At 39.2% G+C, this 19,216-nt stretch overlaps 1 protein-coding gene across 1 annotated transcript in view; it reads left to right on the forward strand.

The window, feature by feature from the left end:
- The window catches only part of LOC132081141 (uncharacterized), a 74,591-nt gene that overhangs the window by 4,235 nt on the left and 51,140 nt on the right, over positions 1 to 19,216 (forward strand). The window contains exons 5-17 of the mRNA XM_059484673.1: positions 1,792 to 1,957; positions 2,522 to 2,659; positions 3,421 to 3,610; positions 4,626 to 4,753; positions 9,764 to 9,867; positions 11,360 to 11,525; positions 11,755 to 11,937; positions 12,633 to 12,785; positions 14,072 to 14,216; positions 15,657 to 15,821; positions 16,558 to 16,676; positions 17,713 to 17,994; positions 19,007 to 19,162. Of these exons, the coding sequence (XP_059340656.1) occupies positions 1,792 to 1,957; positions 2,522 to 2,659; positions 3,421 to 3,610; positions 4,626 to 4,753; positions 9,764 to 9,867; positions 11,360 to 11,525; positions 11,755 to 11,937; positions 12,633 to 12,785; positions 14,072 to 14,216; positions 15,657 to 15,821; positions 16,558 to 16,676; positions 17,713 to 17,994; positions 19,007 to 19,162 (2,095 nt within the window). The remainder of the gene's footprint in view (positions 1 to 1,791; positions 1,958 to 2,521; positions 2,660 to 3,420; positions 3,611 to 4,625; positions 4,754 to 9,763; positions 9,868 to 11,359; positions 11,526 to 11,754; positions 11,938 to 12,632; positions 12,786 to 14,071; positions 14,217 to 15,656; positions 15,822 to 16,557; positions 16,677 to 17,712; positions 17,995 to 19,006; positions 19,163 to 19,216) is intronic.

A 19,216-nucleotide genomic window follows, 5' to 3' on the forward strand; every position in this document is an offset into this window, starting at 1 on the left:
AGACATTTGGTCCAAACAGGTTTTTCCTCAGCATAACTTTCATCCCTTTGTATGTAAAACCTTTTGGATAGTGGACACTTCAAATTATTTTGAGTACAAATCACCAGACCTCTAGCAGCATGTGTGGATCACAGCTCTCAGAGCTGCAGATGTTACTTCTACAGACTCTAGAGTGTTGCAGTACATTTCAGAAGTTCTTGGTTTAAAAGATTCTCATAAAGCAAAGCTTTGTGTTTTTTTCTTCCAAGGTATTTATATTTCATTTATTTGTCCAATGAGATTTTCTTCCTTTTCTGTTTTTGGGTTTAGTAGCTCATTCATAACATATGTCAATGTTTCTCATTGACTTGCCAAGGTATAGTCTCTAGTATAGATGGCTATACAAAAAGATCTCAAACTGTGGAAGTCTGGCATTTTCCCAGAGAGCTGATGCTTCTTGTCTCATCAAAAAAAAAGCAGTTCTGTTGTCTGATGAAGCTCAGTCTTGTAATCTTCCTCTTTGTCCTGCCACTTGGATTCTCAGCCTTTAAACAACACTGAGAGCTGAGGTAATTGACTCAATTCAAAGGGTCAAAAAGAGCAAGCTTGGGGTAAATGCATTGCTTTTTATATTCATCAGGAAGAACTTTGTGTTCTCTCTATGGGCACTGGTACCAGAGTTCAAATGAGTGTACAGGCACATCTTCTGTCAAGTTATTTGCAAGATTTTCATAGCAGTAAGAACAGTTGTGTATTGTTTGCAGAGAAGCCAAAAAAGAGAGGTAGCAAAGAAAGCATTCAGTGAAGCTTGGCTATTCAGAATAATTATTCAGACAAGTGAGCCTTATTAGCATTTGCCTCAGCCTATTTTGAATATACAGTAGTCTAGCTTGTCCTCTGAACATGCATGTAATTTCCACAGATAGTAGCAAAAACAGACTCAGTTGCCTGGGAGTTCAGAAACCTTTATCTCATATGCCCAGTCTCTTCTGGAAGGACTCTATCCAGATGTTGTATATTAAAGTTTTGTCTCTTACTTTGTGACTGATTGACTAGATGAATAGTTAGTGTCCCAGTTAATGTGCAGGTGACCTGTCTAGCTCCCTGTATAGGAGCTGACCATTGGGCTACAATAAAATTCTTCCTTTGGATGGTTTGTTTTTCCCCATTTAGAGGGAAAATATATGATTAAAGTATGTTACATTAGGACTGAAAATCAATGTTTAAAAGTGATCCCTTGGAAAGGTAGAAAACACTGTACTCTCAATCTGGGATAGTAAAAGCCATTAGGAAGTGTACTAACAGCAGAGATTGGGGAATAAGTTTGGGATAGAGCCTGAGTATTCACACCTAGCAAAGCAGGAAGATATGGGTTAATTGGGAAGCAATTGTTCTTGTGTGCATCACAGCTGAAGAGGTGTGGTGCAGTTACTTTGCAATTCAGACATGCCTACCAAAGGCACCCTGAATAATAAAATGGAATTTCTCTCTTAATTAAACAAAAATCATTGCCATTAAGTACATTTACTTGTAAATAATTTGCCAGGACTGTTTTTATTAAGTGTTGCAGTTATGTTGAGGATACTGTAATTATTTTGAGCAGATTTGGTTTTTGGGTTCCACAGGGTTTTTTTAAGGACTCCTTGGGTTAGGCTGAGTTTATGAAGAATAGAAGCTTGCTGTAAAGAATAGAGATACAGAGTGAGACAGATGCATTGTAGAGGAACAGCTCTGTTGAGGAAAATCTGAGTCTAATGTCATAAATTGACTTGCACTCTTTGAAGCAAGAAATGATAAACTTTTTTATCACAGGGAAATACTAGAACAGCATCCTCTTCATTTTTCTTTCCGTGATGGGAAAGTTCTGAAGCTCTGTCCTGTGAGGGGTGAAGAGACCTGGGCACTGAACATCAAGCGAGGCATGCTCAGTGTGCTGCAGACAGAGCCAGAATTCTCTGCTGGTGCTGTTGTTGAGGAGGTGAGTCTGTCTGTCCTGCTCTGAGGTGACTCCTAGCTCTTGTACATGTTAAGTCTACTCCACTTGTAAATAAATAAAGGGTTTTGTCACTTGGCTCAGCAGACAGTGGCAGTTATCTGATTGCTTCTTGTGAATGTTCTAAAATTATCTCAGGCTACTGCTGCGTGTCAGTGCTTACAGAGATGTTCTGCAGTAGGGCTTGGCACACCCATATGTAATTGAAGTTACTCTGCCTAGTGATGCTCTTCTGAATTAATGCTTCCCTGCATGCCCACAACGTTTTAAATGGAAAAGCATATGTCTGATGTCAATTACCTGATTCAGAATAACGCAGTGAAATTAAGCAAACCAACAGAGCCTGGCTACTATAAACTTGACCAAGGTCTTTAAAATTATTTGCCTTTTCATAGCTTTTGTGGCAAAACTGGTCTTCTGCAATGGAGAATTTAGATCTCTGTTTTTATTACAAAAAAGGTAACTATTAAAACTAATTGCAATAACCTACACTATCTCCTTGTATTTTATGTGTGTGTGTGTGACTCAACAGTGTGTGTTTGTTACTAGGTGGATGTCCTGGGAATCTGCCCAACCAGGTATCAGCAAAAGGGCCTCATTCTTGTAAAGACAAGGGACTTAAACCTCTGCTCCCATCGCTCTTCTGGTTTGACTTCTGTGCAGTCTGTTGTTCTTCCTCATGTGTCAGTAAGTTTTGGAGAATGACACTGACTCTTGCTTTTGACTCATTTGAAGAGAGTGTCTGCCCAAACTTGGGTTCTTAGCAAAGAAATGGTGAATATTATTTTCCCTGTAATGTCTGTTATTCACAGAATTTGTTTCAATGAAAATTTGCATTGTAGTTGATGGATGTTACAGTATAAATGCAAGAGGCTGTTAGGCACCTGGATTAAACTCTCATTAAAATACTTTACAGAGGTAAAATGAAAATAGTCTGTGGAAGGGGGGAATCGAGAGATGTAAGAAAAAATAAATTAGAAAAAGAAAGTTACTATTTGTAGAAAACTTTGGAAAGATAGATTTTCTAAATGCCAGACTTGCAACTTTCCACTGTTGACAGAAAATACAACCAATGTTTGTATCTTGTGCTGTTTTTATTAGGTGAATATCACCTGTTTCTTGGATTGTAGTAGCTATTCATAATTTACCAGACTTTTGCTTTTTTCTACTTTGCTGACCAAAAATATCTGATGAACTTTGAGGCTTTGTGAATTGAAATGAATTGACACCATTTGATCCTGGCAGTTAATAGCAGTTTTTTTCAGTGTTGAAAAACTAGGCTAAAATTAGGAGTGCATTAACCTCCACAGGCTGGGCACTGTTAGAGATGTGGACAAGAGACTTCTCACTATATCAGAACTGGAATCCTCTGTGAAGTTGGGAGAGGAAGGATTGGGTAGACTGACACAGGTCATCAAGAATCTTCCTGAAGTATCTGTTTTTCTCAGTCTGAACAGCAGATTGTGTCCTCCCAGCTGGAATGTGTCCAGAGCATCAGGGATGGGGTCCTGGAGGAGGCCAAATGCAGCGAGTCCGAGCGCGTGAGGCTGTTCCCTCAGCAGGGCAGCGGGGCAGAGACACTGACACGGTCTGTGCTCACACTCATGCACGTGGAAACAGAGACACTCTACAGTAAAGGTAACTGTGCTTCTGCTAAAGTAAAGTAAATTCATTTCCTAGAAAAATATTGTGACTTTGTCTTGCCTGTGAGAACTCTTTGCACCCATGATTTTCACCTTTAATGGAATAAACTGCTTTAATGTGGATGTTTTTACAGGCTGCCTAAGCTGTCCCTTCTTTGGGGCTTGGGCCTACCATAACAAAACTGTGTGGATCTCCAAAACTGGGTAGGTTTCCAACAGTGATGGTCTGTAATGGCTAGCTCCCCTTTATCTACTTTACATACCTAGTCCCCTTGTATGCAGAGCATCAGCCTTCCCAGGTCTGTGGACAATTCCTAGTTTTTATATAAATGGAGCCTAAATAAATTTAAGTCCTAATGGAACTAGGGACATGCCATGTCTGAGAACTGTTTTAATTTTTGCTCCTTCTTTGCCGTATATGTTTCTCCTTAGGAAAATTATTTTACTGAAGTCAACAAGGGGCTTGCCTAAGAAATGATTTCCAAGTTGAACTCTAAATGCTGAGGAACATATTTTTTGTCTGTTTCTAAATAATCGTTTGGTTCTTTTTTTAAAGGAACCCCCAAATTTCCAGAACACTTTGTTTGTAATTATACAAATATAAGATGATAGAATTTTTCCTCAGGAAGAGGTTCAGAGCCAAGCCATTTCTTTTTCTTTGCACCTAGAGCTCCTGTTCACCTTTTGGGTGGTTGAAGTGTGGGACTAGTGATTTGATGACGTTGGAAAAGATGACAAATGTAAAGTAGCAGGGCCATAATAAGAGATGGATGGGTGAAAAATAGGGCTTTTTTCCATGTGTATCTTTGTCTTGTTTCTCTCACTCTTTCTTTGGGTTACACTTGTCTTTGTTGTGTTCTTAAATTCAAGCTGACTGCACTCCTGGTAATATTCATACAGGGAGAAATAAAGGCTCAGAAAGGAGGTTTCCCCTTGTATATGGGGTTAATGATAGCAAATGGCCAGCAATCACCAGAGATGTGATTTTTCCTTTATGTTCCTTATTCCAGGGGGCTCTGAGGATCTGTATGTGACTGACATTCTCTATGAAAGGGAGGTAACTAAGAGGGAGGTCACTGGAGCAGAAGTGACTGAACTGGTGTGGAAGCTTTGCTTAGCACACAGTGCAAGTTATGAGGTAAGCTGTACAGCCTCTGCTTCCTTGGGAGGCTCTTTGTGGGCTGAGAATTCTCCTGCACAGATAAGAGGTGACCTGGAGAGCAGCAATTTGGAAATACTGAAGCCTTCCATTGTTTTGGACATTTTTAAATGTGGAATTAGAAAAGAGAAAATGCTTTGAAATGTCATTTTCTTATATAAGCAGTAAATCACACCGAGGAGTTAAAACATACTGTAGCCCCCTGAATATTAGGCAAAAATAATTTTGAACTGTATTGTAAATTAATCTGAAAGAAAATGTCCCAAATTTTTGTTTTGCCGTGAAAAAACAAAAGCATATAAAGTATCTGGTTTGGGTTGTCACTGGCAGTTTTGATACTTGATGTCTTTCACAGCTTTGGTGTGTAATACTACCCCTGGCAGTGCTGTTGTCTCCATGTTTATTGGAGTTCTGCCATCCTTATATTGCCTCATGCCCTCAAAACAGTTGGCACATGAAGCCCTTGCCTCTTGGTCTTGGCTGGCAGGTTCCTTGTGCTTCTGAGGAGCTCTGACAACCATGGTGTTTTCTGGGGCTGCTGCTTGGGTCCAGAGGGAATCTCTGCCCCCTGAACCATTTTCATTGGTGAATGCTGCTAAGAAAGGGTGGAATCTTCTGGTCATGTGGAACAGGCAGTGGCTTAAATATTTTTTTATGATGACAATCATTCTAGATATTGATACTGGCAGCAGCTGAATCAGTCAATAATTGTCTCTGTGTTTGAAATTAAGATCCCTGTCTCTGAAATTCAGAGGTTTTCAAGAACACCTGTTAGGTTATAAAGAACACCTGTTGTGTACAATACAGAAGGATCAACAGATGATGGTGCTTAATCACTGTTCACCTGAGATCAGCTGAGGGCAAACAGAGGACATTTCATACTTCATATCCTTCAAATAGAGTGGTTCTTGTTAGTAGTAAAGCTCCTACAGAGAAAAATAAGGGAAAAAAATGTAAATGTGAAAACAGAAGAGAACACTCTTTAAGTAATTTTTGGTTTGGATATTATTAGAAAACAAGTATGGTCTAATAGGAAAGGCACTAAACAGGGCATTGGTGCCTCCATGAATTTGCCACTGATGAGTTTAGTCATTTCATTGCTGATATATTCCCTGTCCCTGAGGTTCTGGTCAGATTGTTTTACTTTGGAGCAAGGTTATTTCCTGTGCAGAGAGGCTGAGATCTCCCCTGTGAATGCACATAGGTCCAAGTGACGTTAACAGAAGGCTTCATACCCAGCATGGAAGGCACTCACCTTCCTTGTTTAGATTAAGTCCCATGTCAAAGAACAGAAGCTCTTCCTGTCACTCCCCTGGGCTGGACACAGATACTGAGGGATGGAGGAGAGGCTTTATGAGGGCTGGAGACAAGTGCAGTGCTGGATTGCAGCTCTGCAGTGATGTCCTGGGTGTGTTCATCCTTCTCTTAGTGTCCCCTGTGATTCATGAGCACAGGTAGGTGTTCATGTTTTGTGTGTGAGACTTCAGGGCAAGGCACAGGGTGGAGCAGGATAAGTCACAGCTGCTGAAGCCATCACCTGCAATCAGCTGTGATAAATTCCAGCCCCAGACCTTACTCCCAACCTGTTAAATGGTGATCATAGCTGACCTGGTATCACAGCCTGGCTAAAGCCTGGACATGGGGCTGAGCAGAAAGCAGCAGGTGGCCTTTCTGGATGTTGCAATATTAGGGATAAGCTTTTTTCTCTGAGTTATAAGCAGGTCTGCCATCTCTTTTAGCTGCATGCTGTGGAGACTGGGGCTGTGGAGGGCTAAGAGAGCCATACAATAATGGTTGGTGCTAATACAGAATAAGAGCAGACCTTCCTCTTGGGGAGGGACGATGCTTAATTCCATGGGATTGTCACTGTACAGCAGTATGAAATGGCATTTAGGCACAGACTAGAGGGTCATATACTGCCTGGAAAATATTGAAGAAAGAAATTACTCCAGGAGACCTGAGAAACTGTAAATCCTACCTTCTGTGGAACACTCCTAATTCAATGTCTTTGAAAGAATGGGAGATGATTTTTCCCAGTAACAATGGGATGTCACTTCTGCCTCCAGAAAGGCTGACTGGCTTCATGTGTGGGAAATTTTGGGGTTTTTTTTCAGTCACTAAGATTAGCACAAGTGGCTGCTGTCTGTGCCACTGCCTAAAAGAGAAGTGAATTATTCATCATGTGCCTGTCCCAGCACAGGGTTTGATTGGTTGTCAACCATTTTCACTGTTTCAGGGTGTTCTTTCTGTGTGACCAGACATTTCAAAGAGAATCTTTATCATCCCTCATTTCAACCAATGAAATGTCCTTTGGGCCAAGAAAGAAGTTATGGGAATGCCCACAGTGTTGCTTGGGAGACAGCTTCACTGTTATGCATGTAGAGCTTGTTTGTCCCTTTATTGTTTGGCTCTGAATGAAGTAAGATTATGCATTTCTTTCAGGACACAAAACCAAGAATAAATGGAAGGGAAAATCTCCAACTCTGGGGAAAACAGTGAAGGGATGAGAAAATGGAGGTGGAGATGGTGTCAGTTCCAAGGAAGCGAAGTTGTTGTTTAATTTTTTAATGCTATTATGAGACAAGATTGAATTTCAATGTGGATGTAGATTAGCTAATGGACCATTAAGTGAACAAGCTGCCTGCTGACAAAGAATGGAAAAAGGGAGGGGGAGAAGGGACCCTCTCTTGAGAGAGGCTGGAGAGAAGCCTGTCACACCACTTCTGCTGGGGCTGCATTCCCAGTGACTGGCTGGGATTTGGTGCTTGGGCAGTAGCTCTGGTCAATGTGGCTGTGTATGCAAGAGTAGTCAGATTTGCTTTGCCTTGCTCCTGGACCCCAGTCTGACCCAAAAAAGTTTGTTCTCAGGGCATGATCTTTCATTTTTGTTTGGTTTTGGTTTTTAGGTTTTTTTCCCTGTAGGGCATTCTAATTGCTTTCTTTTACCTAGTTTATTGTTTTAAAATAAATAATTTAAATTTAAATAATTTTAAATAATTTAAAATTTTAAAATATGACAGGTCTGCAGGTAGAAGGATAATCTAGCTACTATGTAGAATAAAAGCCAGGCTTTCTTGTGTTTCTATCAGAGGTGGGAATGGGAGTGAGATTTGAATGTGGTTTGTTATTATGATACCACAAAGGGAGGAATTTACAATGACAGCTCAATTTCAGTGCAACCAACCTTAAAAAATGACAACAGCCCACCTGGTCAGACAGTTCATTCTAAAGATTTATTATTAGAGAGTAAAAATAGCTGCTTGTCTGCAAAATTTGCGTGGAGTTATTAGAGGAGAGCTTGTCTAGTCAGCAGGTGTGAAGCAGAATGAAGTCAGTTTACAGTCTAAAATTGTATCACCTGAAAGTAAATCAGTCTGGCAGTTTTATCTTAACCTGTGCTGCAGCTCCAGCTGATGGGACACCTGGGCAGCAGCTGCACACACAGCTGCTTGTGATGAGATCTGTGAGGATCCCCTGCCCCCCAGTCGATTTGCCTGTGGAGAAATGCACATAGGGCCCAGGCTTTAGAAACGCTTTTAAAAAATTATTATTATTATTCACTAGCTCCATAGTGTCCAGGCTTGGAATCTCTTTTTAAAATAGATCTCAGTGGTAATGAGGGAATGGAATGGAATGGAATGGAATGGAATGGAATGCATGTGGATCTATCTCAATTCTACGTATGGAATTATAAATGTTAACAGAATTAATACATAGGTGGGGCTTCACATACAAGAACAGGTTTTAATTTGATTAAATTATATATTATTTCTAAGAATAATATAAATCCCAAAAGAATAAAAACATAAACTATAGCTATATTGGATCTGACAAATTGCTCCCTCAAACAAAATAGTAAGAAGTTACTCAGGCTTCTTACTGAAAGACAGCTTCTTGTTACTGAAAAGGGCTTGGCAGTCTTAAATTAAAATTGAATGCTGGCACTGGGTTATTCCATGTTTTCATTGTTTTTGGGAGTGGCTCCTGGAAGGAAGGTCAGAAAGTCAAAGTAGGTCTGTCCCCAAACCTTTGGAAATGTGACTTAGTGAAATTAGACTTTGTTTGTATAATTTTTATGTAAAGAAAAATGTTTTCTTTGGAACCATAAATTTAGTCCTATGTCTAAGCCTTTCACATCTGAGGTGAATAAAGCATTGAAGTGAAGCTGACATGGATCGTGTTTAAAGCTTCCACATTATAAAGTTTGGTTAACTTGAACATACAGGATCTTGTATTGAACATTCTGCTAATTTTTCAAGCAATGAGACCTATCTTCTTTCTTGAACTTTGGATCAGGTCTCAGAGGAATACATCCACATGCTATTTAGCATTGAAAATGCCAGGTAAAATAGCTGCTGTATGATGTAGCAATTCCTCTCAGTGAGAGAGAACAGCTCTTCTGCCTCTGTTTCCAGCTAGTCCTGTGCTGCCTGCAGAGGTAAGGGCAGTTCTGCCTGGGCTTTTCCCCAGTAAGATGGAATAATTTCTCACAGCCCAAGGGTTCTTAAGTGAAACTTCTAAGTGTTGCCCAAATCTCTGTTAAATGATCTTTCACATAAACCTAAGATTCATATACAGTTAGCTTGACAATTTTTTCATTTGTGTCAAAGCTGTCAGCAGTTCTGGTCATAAATCAGGATCTTGCCATACAAACTCAGAGAAAATTGGCTTTCTCTTCTGGATTGTAACCACCCTGTTGCCTTTTGGTTTATTATTCATTTGTATGCCAGTGGTATGTGTGGTGGTCACTGAGAACTGTTGTCTTAGGGACTGACTGACACCCAAGGCAAAAGCCCTTCTCCATATACGTTTGCAGTCTGGAGAGAAAAGCAAATGAGGAAGGAATGTAAGGACACAGGGCAGAAAGGGAGTTCAGTCTCGGGTTACATTGTAAATCAGTGGCAATGCCAGCATAACCTCTTGTGCTCTGTTCTCTGAAGCTGGTTTCTGCACAGCAGGAATATTACACTTGTGGTTGTGCACTTACAGACTGCAGACCTTTTCATGACTCTCGTGTTTGAGCTTCGACACCTTTCCCTTGAGGCCTTAAGGGCACTATGGCAAAGATCATCATTCAAGTGCAGAGACAATTGGTAAGTCTTCTTTAGCAATTGCATTCAAAAATATGCAGGAAAAAATATTTTGCAAATATTTAAATGTTTTCAATCTGTGCCAAGTGTTGGATTTAAATTTGGAGCATTTTAAAGGAATAATTTGTATTGCAGATCTTTTTTCTGCAATGGGATGAGAGTTTCTTCTCACTGATTGAATGCTGTGTACAAAATAGACTTACCTATTCCCACAGCCAGATTTCCTGTTTCTGAAGCAATGTGAATGGGAAATCTGACTCATGGCTTGGATGGAAATCAGTTCTGCTGCTTTTAAGCTTATGTAGCCATTTGTTATGAAAAAGCTTACCTGGATCTGTACCTTCAATGGCCTTAGTAGTCTTGGGGCAGAGGAGACAGATGTTAGGCTGGAAGTATGGATGTGGTGGAGCTGCATCTTTCAGTAGCAGCTCAATCTCAGGAAGTTTTATGTCAGTTGTAGAACTGTGGCTTTGAAGATCAAGACCCTACTCCTCTGCAGTCAGGAATAGTTCTGATCCAATGGTTTGAGATTATCAGGAATACGAATTCAGTATTATTAAAATCAGTACATTTTTCTCCCTTCATAAAACTGAAAATAATGAAACAATTCTTTCACTTGGTTTCAGTATAAAATGTTATGAGCCTGTTTGAAATTAATCTAATGCCAAGGTTTGTGTTTACAACAATATCTTTACTTGATGAACAATGGGCAAATTTTATTTTGGGTTAGATTTATTCTCATCCTTTGATAAATAGTCAAGCTAATATTCTTCAGTATTAGATAGCAATTAAACTACTCTGCCTCTTTTATATTACCTTTAAAAAGAATCATTTTACTCAGGACATGGTCATTAAATTTAGGAGTGAAAGAAAATCCCATGCAGATCCCACTCGGATGCTTTTACCCTATCTAGTTTAACTGCTTTCTAGTTAATGCAAAAGTGTCCTTGCATCAGTATAAAAGGCAGGTACAGAATATTTGCATTACAGAATATTTACTCTTAAGACCTGAAATATGTATTGTCTGTCATGCTGGTGTAAGCTTTCCCCTTAGATAAGGTCTGAAAAAGCTCAGGAAGTAAAAGCTGGTCAATTCAGTTTTAATGTTTTAATTTGTTACTCAGGTTACAGGTGAAATGAAAGGTAAAAACCACCTTAATAAATAGTCAGTGCTTTAAGGTACCTCAGTCTTTAGAAATCAAACCTAGGATAAGATGTGGCTTAATTCTCAGAGAAAACAACTGAATATTTTCTTGAAAATCTGCTTAGGTACTATTGAAACACCAATGCACTTCCATCACATCCTGTCTGAAACATATTTTTGTAAGGCCACTATACCAGAAGGTAATATTGATTTCTGTGGAATCTAGAATTTGCTAAGCCACTGGACATTTATGTACTTTGAAAGAAGCCCAGTCTCAATGTACTTGTTATGTGATTCTTAAGTATTTTGGTCATTTTAGGGTTTTTTTTGTATTTTTTTCTTGTGTTACAGGCAACCATTAATAGATGCTCTCCCATCTTGTGCCACAGAGGCATGTGTTGTCCTAATGAAAGACCTCATAGCTTCTGGAGAAGTTGAGGAAGACAAAGTAGAACATTTCTTCTGGTCATTTGCATTCATTCCTAATCCCACTTCGGGCATGATTGAATCTCTTGCTGTGAGTGGATGCTGTTCTTTCTTTTTTAATTTGTAATTAATCTAGGTGGCTCAAAGTTTTGTGTTTTACAGTAACAGTCTTTTTCATAGATTTATACAAAACCTGTCCAGGTAATTTTGTTGAGGCTGAATTTGAGTTTGTAAATATTTTGATACATTTATAATCTGTGGTATGTCACAATTCTCATTACTTTTCTGAAACATCTCATTCTTTTTATGGTTGTTTACAGCCTTTGCTGAAGTCACCTAGAGCAGGCCAGAGCTGCTTCTTGGGAGTAACTGCTCTTGTACATAGGTTTTGTTCAGCTCACGGCTCCTGTGGTGTTGTACCTGCTGTGCAGAGTGTGATGAGGACTCTTGGGAAATTTTTGGGAGGAAACTGCACCGTGCAAAATCCAGAACATCTCAGCAAGGTATTGGTTGTACAGAGGCACATGATATAGGGCTTAACTTTTCTGTTCCCTTGACAATCTAGAACTTGTTTGATGAAAATGGCATTCATTGGATTTCCAGACAGCCATGAATACAAGCTTAGTAAATGAATATTTCTTGCTAGAATGAGCTGATAAAATTTTGTAATCTGACAAGTAGAACCTATCAGTATGGGTATTCTTGTGTGTGGAAATAAAGAAAAGCCTTGGCTTTCCTGATGAAGCAAACTTCTTACCATTGAGCAATATGAAGAACACCTATCTGTTGACAAATTTTAATTTAGCTGTTGTGTCCAGAAATCTATGTTGAATCACTAAAATGCCAAAATATCTGTGATCAAAAGGGACAAAATATCAAAGTACTTGAAAAACCTTTCCAGTACATAAAATTTGTGACTTTTGGTTTCCTGTTGCAATATAGTCTTTTAAAAAATATTTTTGTATTCCCCCAGGTCTAAGGCAGGTTCTACTTACAAGTGCCACATGGTGCATATTTGTCTTGTCCTTCCTGTAAAGCCAGGATATTGGTGGTACAATAGGGCTTGCAGTAAACTCCCCAAATCACCAGTAATCATTTTAAACAGATTTTTGCACAGAAAATGCTAGTGCCATGAAATTCAATGTACAGCTGCCAGCATTTGGAGAGCTTGCTGTCCTACCTTGCTCTGCATTTCCAGCTGCAGCTGGTGCTGAAAGCCATCGGGAACGCGGGGCTGGCAGCGGCTGCGCTGGCTCCCGCTCTGAGCTCGTGCGCTGCCCTCAGGAGCCATCCCATGGAAATCCGCCTCGCCGCTGTGCAGGCCTTCCGGCGCATTCCCTGCTCCCTCAGGGTGAGTGATTTACTGCCACACGTTTGGGACTTGTTGGAATAGTTACAGAGCACACAAATGGATAAGGAATAAGTGTAGACATGTTCCAGCAGAGCCCCTCTGCTGTTGTAGGAGAGGGTAGAACCACCCAGATGAACAAACCTATAATGAAGTTTGCTACAGTTGAGGTAAGATATCCAGTGTTTGGGACTTCTTAATTAGGCACTGCAGTTGGGTGCCTTCTGTCTGCAAGGATTATGGCTGAGAACCCATAGGATTTGATTTTGCCCATAGTCTGTTTCACTGTTTTAATCTCTGAAACATAAAGTATTAATGTGAGAAGCTTGTTGTGATTTGCAATACACTGCCACAGTTAGAACGTTTTGTTAAGTGGTTTAATGAAAGAAAGTTCAAGACTTGTTCATCTTTAATACCTTGCTACTTAGAAGAATGGCAAAGCCAGGAGTGCTGGCCTGGGCAAAATGGGCTGTCCTGCTCCAGCAGATGAACAACAAGCTCCACATGGACTTGCACTTGGAGAAACACCTTTCTATGGCTTTTTAAAATTTAATTTCAGCTTGGATTGGTGTGATTCACTTGTTCTGCAGTTATGAAGCTTGGTGTTGCTCATTAGACATTTCTAAGTATCAAGTCTGTATGTTGTTGCGTACCCCATCATTGTCTGGCAAATGAACTGAGTGGACTGGGGCTGTTAAATGCTAATAAAAATGTTAGTAGTATCAGTCACTGGTTTCTTAGCTTTTTTTTGTGAACTACCAAGAATTGTCTTGGTTGCTACTGGGGAAATATTGAACAGAATGAATTTGTTGCTGGCCTGCTCTTTGATTGAGACCAAAAGTAATGATCTTAATAGCCTGTGAACAATGCCATAGCCATTGTTGTCTGTGTATTGGCTGCAGCATGTGAGAGGTACAACAGACACATCTCCCATGTGGTGGGATAAAACCGTCCTTAACAGTTGTGCTGGCAGGGAACGCTCTGTGTTGCAGAGTCCTGTATAGATTTGTCTGTGCAGGATTCAAGGTCATAATGACAATTTGTTCAGGAAATTTGTGGACTATAGGGTAGTATAGACAATATGTACATACATTTGTATGCATGTACTTCATGTACTTCATGTTACATGAAGTGGCTTTGTTGGGTATAAGGCTATTTAAGGTATAAACGTAGCAATAGCTCTTTGAGAACAAAAAACCCACCAAGACCTGAAAGTGGGTTTCAGTGGGAAAAGGTGTTCCAGGGGAGGGAATCATAATTGTCCTTATCTTTTTGTGCTTTTCTCTTAGAATGCTATATTAGTTCAGCTGTATCAAGCAACCAGCGAAGATGTAGAAATAAGAATTGCTGCTTATTATATAGCAATGAAATGTCCACATGAAGAGTTATTTAAACAAGTACAAAAGACTTTGCTGAAAGAAACATCCAGCCAAGGTCAGCCAAGCCTTGAAGTCTTACACGTTGCTAATTGATCCTTCAATGTGACATTTACTTTGCAGGTGTAATGGTACCAATCTATGTCAATTTTTATTTAATCTCAGTGCTTTGTAGATTGTTTCTAAATAATTGTTTGTATGATTGTAACATTTTAGATTCAAATTGTGATACTGTTAGTTTAGCAATAGTAAGGACTGACTTTTCATAGAATTAGTTCCTTCTACTGGCAACATTTCATTCACTGAAGGCTCCTGAGAAGGATGCATAGATGCTCAGTGCATTAGAAATACAAATTCATGACTGCAAATTGTATTTTGTTAAGTTGAGAAAGAATCAAGTGGCAGAAAAAAATGTTACGATTTTCTACAATGGTTTCACCACATTCAGTGAAGGGTACCTCTAGACTAATCCCTTGCATTTCCATCTGTCAAGAAGAAGCAAACATGAGAAGGGTCTCTGTAAGATTGTTTGCAGGCAGATGAAAGCAGGCTCTGTCGGCACTGTGTCTGGATCCTGGCCAGCTCTGCCTTGGAGCTGGGATCCGTTTCCCAGGATGTTGTGTCCGGACCAGTGTCTCCTGCAGTGATTGTGAGTTCAGGCTCAGCATTGTGTTCACCTGCTGATGTGGCTTGTGGTTTGGAGGGCACTCATTCCCCTCTGTTCAGAGTTCAGATGGAGAGAAATTGTATCCACCTCCAAAATCCTGTCAAGGTGTGCCCTCAGTGACTCCTCCTGGGGACTCCATGTAGAAAATTTAATTTGTCTGATTTATGAAGGAGCTCTACAAGTCCATCCAAAATGTTGTGTGTAATAAACAATTTAATGCAGTACTCATGAATATTCTTAATTTATTTTCTTTGTCATTTGTTGATGTAACAGCTAAATAATTTATATAATAAACTTTTGAATAACGAGCGCTTTTGAAGGCATGGGGCACATGTTAGCTTTTAGTTCCACAATCAGAAAATGAAATTTGAAAAGAAGTTGTGTTGTGAAAAATGCAGTTACATCAGTATTCAGTGTCTGTGCATTGAACTAGCACTGGAGCCTAATATCTTTTATCTTCAGGAGGCAAAAAAGCCTCTATTTAGGAACTACACTCCAGAACATTTGGGAAATATTTGCCCCCCATCACACATCACATACATGGCCAAGCTGGGACTCCACAGTGTCATGCAGAAATACTAATTCTTAATCAAAATTGTTTAATTGTATGTGCATTTTTTTATTTAAGGTGCTGTTGCAGTAGGTGCATCAGACTGATTCTAATCATGCTGAGAATGAATGGATTCTGTTGTGGTTAGGGGAATGGTGAATTAATGGTGGTATATAAAAAATAGAATTAATGGAGGTATATTTAAAAAATTGCTGTATCTGTTTTTAAGACTCCTGTGATTTTTCTCTGATTTCCACATGCTTTTCTTTGTTGAATTTTAGTGGGCTCCTTTGTTTGGAGTCATCTCACTCAGCTCCTGGAGACAGATGACCCATTGAAGGAGCACCTTCGAGATTCTATTCCTGATGAAATCCTTAGCAAAGATTTTGACTGGGAGATGTGGAAATACTCCTCATACTCTGATGTCACGTTTCACTCAGGTATGTGCAGTTTTAGAACTTAATACTTTGTAGCATAGGGATTATTAACATCCCACGTGGCTTTTCTGACCCTTTACATATTATTCCAGAGAACTTTGATTTTTATAATTTAATATTATCCAAATATGCAAATGTAAGCTTGATTCTGCTCTGACCTTAACTGGAGCATATGAAATGTATTTCCAGCAAACCAGATACCATACACCTTTGCCTCTTGTGAGAGAGGAGACCACGAACCAATGAACACTTAAGATTACTTTTGTGAACATCAACTTTTAATTCCTTCCTTAGTTAAATTCCTTTGCAGCCACGGGGGATGGGGATGTTTTTTCTTCACCTCATCCTTGTGCTGTCCTTGGTATAAGAAAAGAGTCAAACTAGTTCCTTTCTGTTTTACTATCTGTTCATTTGTTTTCAGTGAAAATGCTAGATGTTGTTTTTCAGAGTTACATTTTGATTTTCTGTCCATTTCCTCCAGTGCATTTATGTATCTTATGCATTATAAATACTTTCCTTTTGATGTTAGTGAGATAATACCCAGTAATATCCAGTAAATATGGAATTCCAGTAACTGGAAGTTACTTACAGTAATGCCTTTGCTGTATTAAAAAGTTAAATATTTTCACCTGTTGACAATGTTTCATTCACCATCTTCTTATTGAGTGGAGTAACAGTTTCCAAAAAATTATGAATTTTGCAAAACATATGAGAACAGCTAACAGACATCTATTTTCTGTTGCAGCTGGTGCAGGTGCAAATATGGAAGCATCAGTGGTCTTTTCTCCTACATCTTTTCTACCACGATCAGTCATGACAAATTTGACTATTCACTTCATGGGACAGGCTATAAATCTCCTGGAGGCAAGTTTATGGATTTTTTTAATTGTGGGAGTTTTTTATCCCCTTTCTCAAGTGACACTTGGAATATTGAAGTACAAAGCATTTTCTGCTTTCCTATTGCAGTTCCTTTAGCAAAATGTGCTTTTCACTGCTGTAGCACAGTTGTCTCAGACTGGTGAGCCCTTTGTGTAATGGGCTTAGTCAAAATAAAAGCACTATTACTCTGCTAGTGCCAGGCACTAGGAAAGTGACTTATACTCAGCTCTTGTTGGTTCAAATGAAACATTAAAGTCAGCGCTTCCTGAGACACTGCTCCTGTTTAGGATGGTAAGATTCCTTTTCTTGATGTACAGTGGGAAATGGATTGCCTTGGGTACACCATTGCTTTAATTCAGAGGTAGATTCATTTGTACTTAGCTGAAGTCACTGTTCCAGTGCCATTGACCTTCCAATGCTTGGCACATTTCAATGACATGCCTGTAACCTCATCATCTTTACCTGCTGTGCCAAGTACCAATGTGCACATGAAAAAAAGAAAGTATTTAATGTAGCCTTCAGATCTCAAGTTTAAGCTTGCAAGAGAACAAAACTTTTTTTTCAGTGCTACATACCCTGGATTTATCTATGTTAGTAATTCTGTTTTAAGCAAACTTACAAACAGAATCTTATTTCAGAGCATGAAAAGGATGTGTTATTGTTTTACAGCCAAAATACAGTTTTTAACATGCCAAACATGTTTTACAGTTTTTTTAACATGCCAAAATAGCAGTATCCCCTTTTGGCTCATTATGGTGTAAATGGATCTTAATACCTGAAGGAAAAATTTTTATTTTGGACTGAGCTTTACATATCTAATTTTTTGGGGAAGATTTAATACTGGAATATCCAGTATTGAATGCTGAAGGAGGTAGAATGCTAAACTTTGCAGACTGTGATCTTGCCTTGCAAATCTTTTGTGTTGTATATCTGGTTGTATATCTGATTTTTCTGCTTTAAAACTGACCGTGGCCTATACATGTCACTGTTAGGCTTTTCACTGCTGCATGCTTTTCACTAGGTTGGTGTACGATTGGAGAATGCTGAAACTCTCATAGAGAAGGGGTTTGGGCCAAAATCTTCTACTTTCAGTGACTATTTTTTTGGAAACACCAAAGAAGGAAACCACAAATCAGAAACTCCAGTGGAGACAGCAGAAGAGGTCAAGCAGAGGAGCCCGACTTTGAAGCGATACAGCCCCACTGATCATCTTGTGAGCAAGTCTGGCAAGCCAAAGCTGAGAAAAACAAACCAAAACTGTCTTGGTAGAAAATACAGTAAGATGAATGAATTAGTCAAAAAGGTAACTGAATCTGTAGATCTTGGAAAAATTAATGACATTTTCCAGTCAAACACAGGGCCCCATCACACATTGGGCAAATGCTCTGGATTACTGTGACTCCTTTGCATAAAGCACATGTAACTTGTTCTGCTCACTTGCAGAGAACTTAACAGCTGCAGAAAATACGGAGCAGCAAAGAGCCAGATCTTTAGGGTTTTTTTCAGATTGTTTTATTGTCTCAAAACAATGACACTCAGCCATGGGATTATGTTGCCTGTGTTTTGGGCTTCCTCTCATTATTTTGAGCTCTGGTCCCTTTATGCTGATGTCCTTTTGTCGATTGACTGCTGTGGCACTGTAAACAGCTGCTTGATGTTGAGTTCCTGAGTCCTGTTGTTTGCAATCTGACTTCCCAGTTTGATGTCAGATGTTACATTGACACTTTGTGAATTTACTCATTTTTGGAGAGAGCTATGTTTTATGTACACAACAGGGAAGCTCTGAGAATTGACTTCAGTTGTTGATGTATTAGCTGGAAAAATCAGGAACTGTGATTCATTTAGTTTGTCTTAAATGATCTCTCTTCTTGGACTCATCTTCTTAGGGTTTCTTCTTAGAGAGTAAGCTCATGATATTGTGTTGCTATGGTATGGTAGAATCGTAAGGACAGAAAATGTAAAATTTTGACTTTCTAGCAGTTGATTTAGCAATCAAGGCATCCCTAATGTTGTTTTGAGATTGTATTTTTCAAAGCTTCATCTATTTATGGGTATGTATTGTAATACTCCTCCTTTGGCTGTCCTATTATGACCAGTGTCCATAGTGACAGCCAGCTGGTGTGCTGTGGAGCTGAAGTGTTGCTGGAAAGAACAGCTGCTAATCCAGGGTCTGAAGTGGCCTCCAAAGTACTTGTAAAAGGGAGCATAATGTTTCTTTACTAATAGCATAGCCTGCATTGAGGAATTGTTTATTGTGAGTTTGAAAGGAAATTATAAAACACTTCCTTTTGATTTCTTTTTTTTTACCATGTCAGTTCACTGAGAGGACAGTAGGAAAGGAGGCGTTGAAATGTGAGCTAAGCATGAAAATCTTTGGAAATGAACTTAGCTTCTTAAATTGTGAAGATTTAAGAAAACAAATGAAACATTATTCCTTAAATCTGGCTGAGTTGGCTGTCAAACTTCTGAAGGTAAAAGGACCCTTTTTTCCATTTCAGTGTAAATATATTGAGAAACTGCCTTCT

Source organism: Ammospiza nelsoni, chromosome 17 (genome assembly GCF_027579445.1).
Source record: "Ammospiza nelsoni isolate bAmmNel1 chromosome 17, bAmmNel1.pri, whole genome shotgun sequence".
Lineage (NCBI taxonomy): Eukaryota > Metazoa > Chordata > Aves > Passeriformes > Passerellidae > Ammospiza > Ammospiza nelsoni.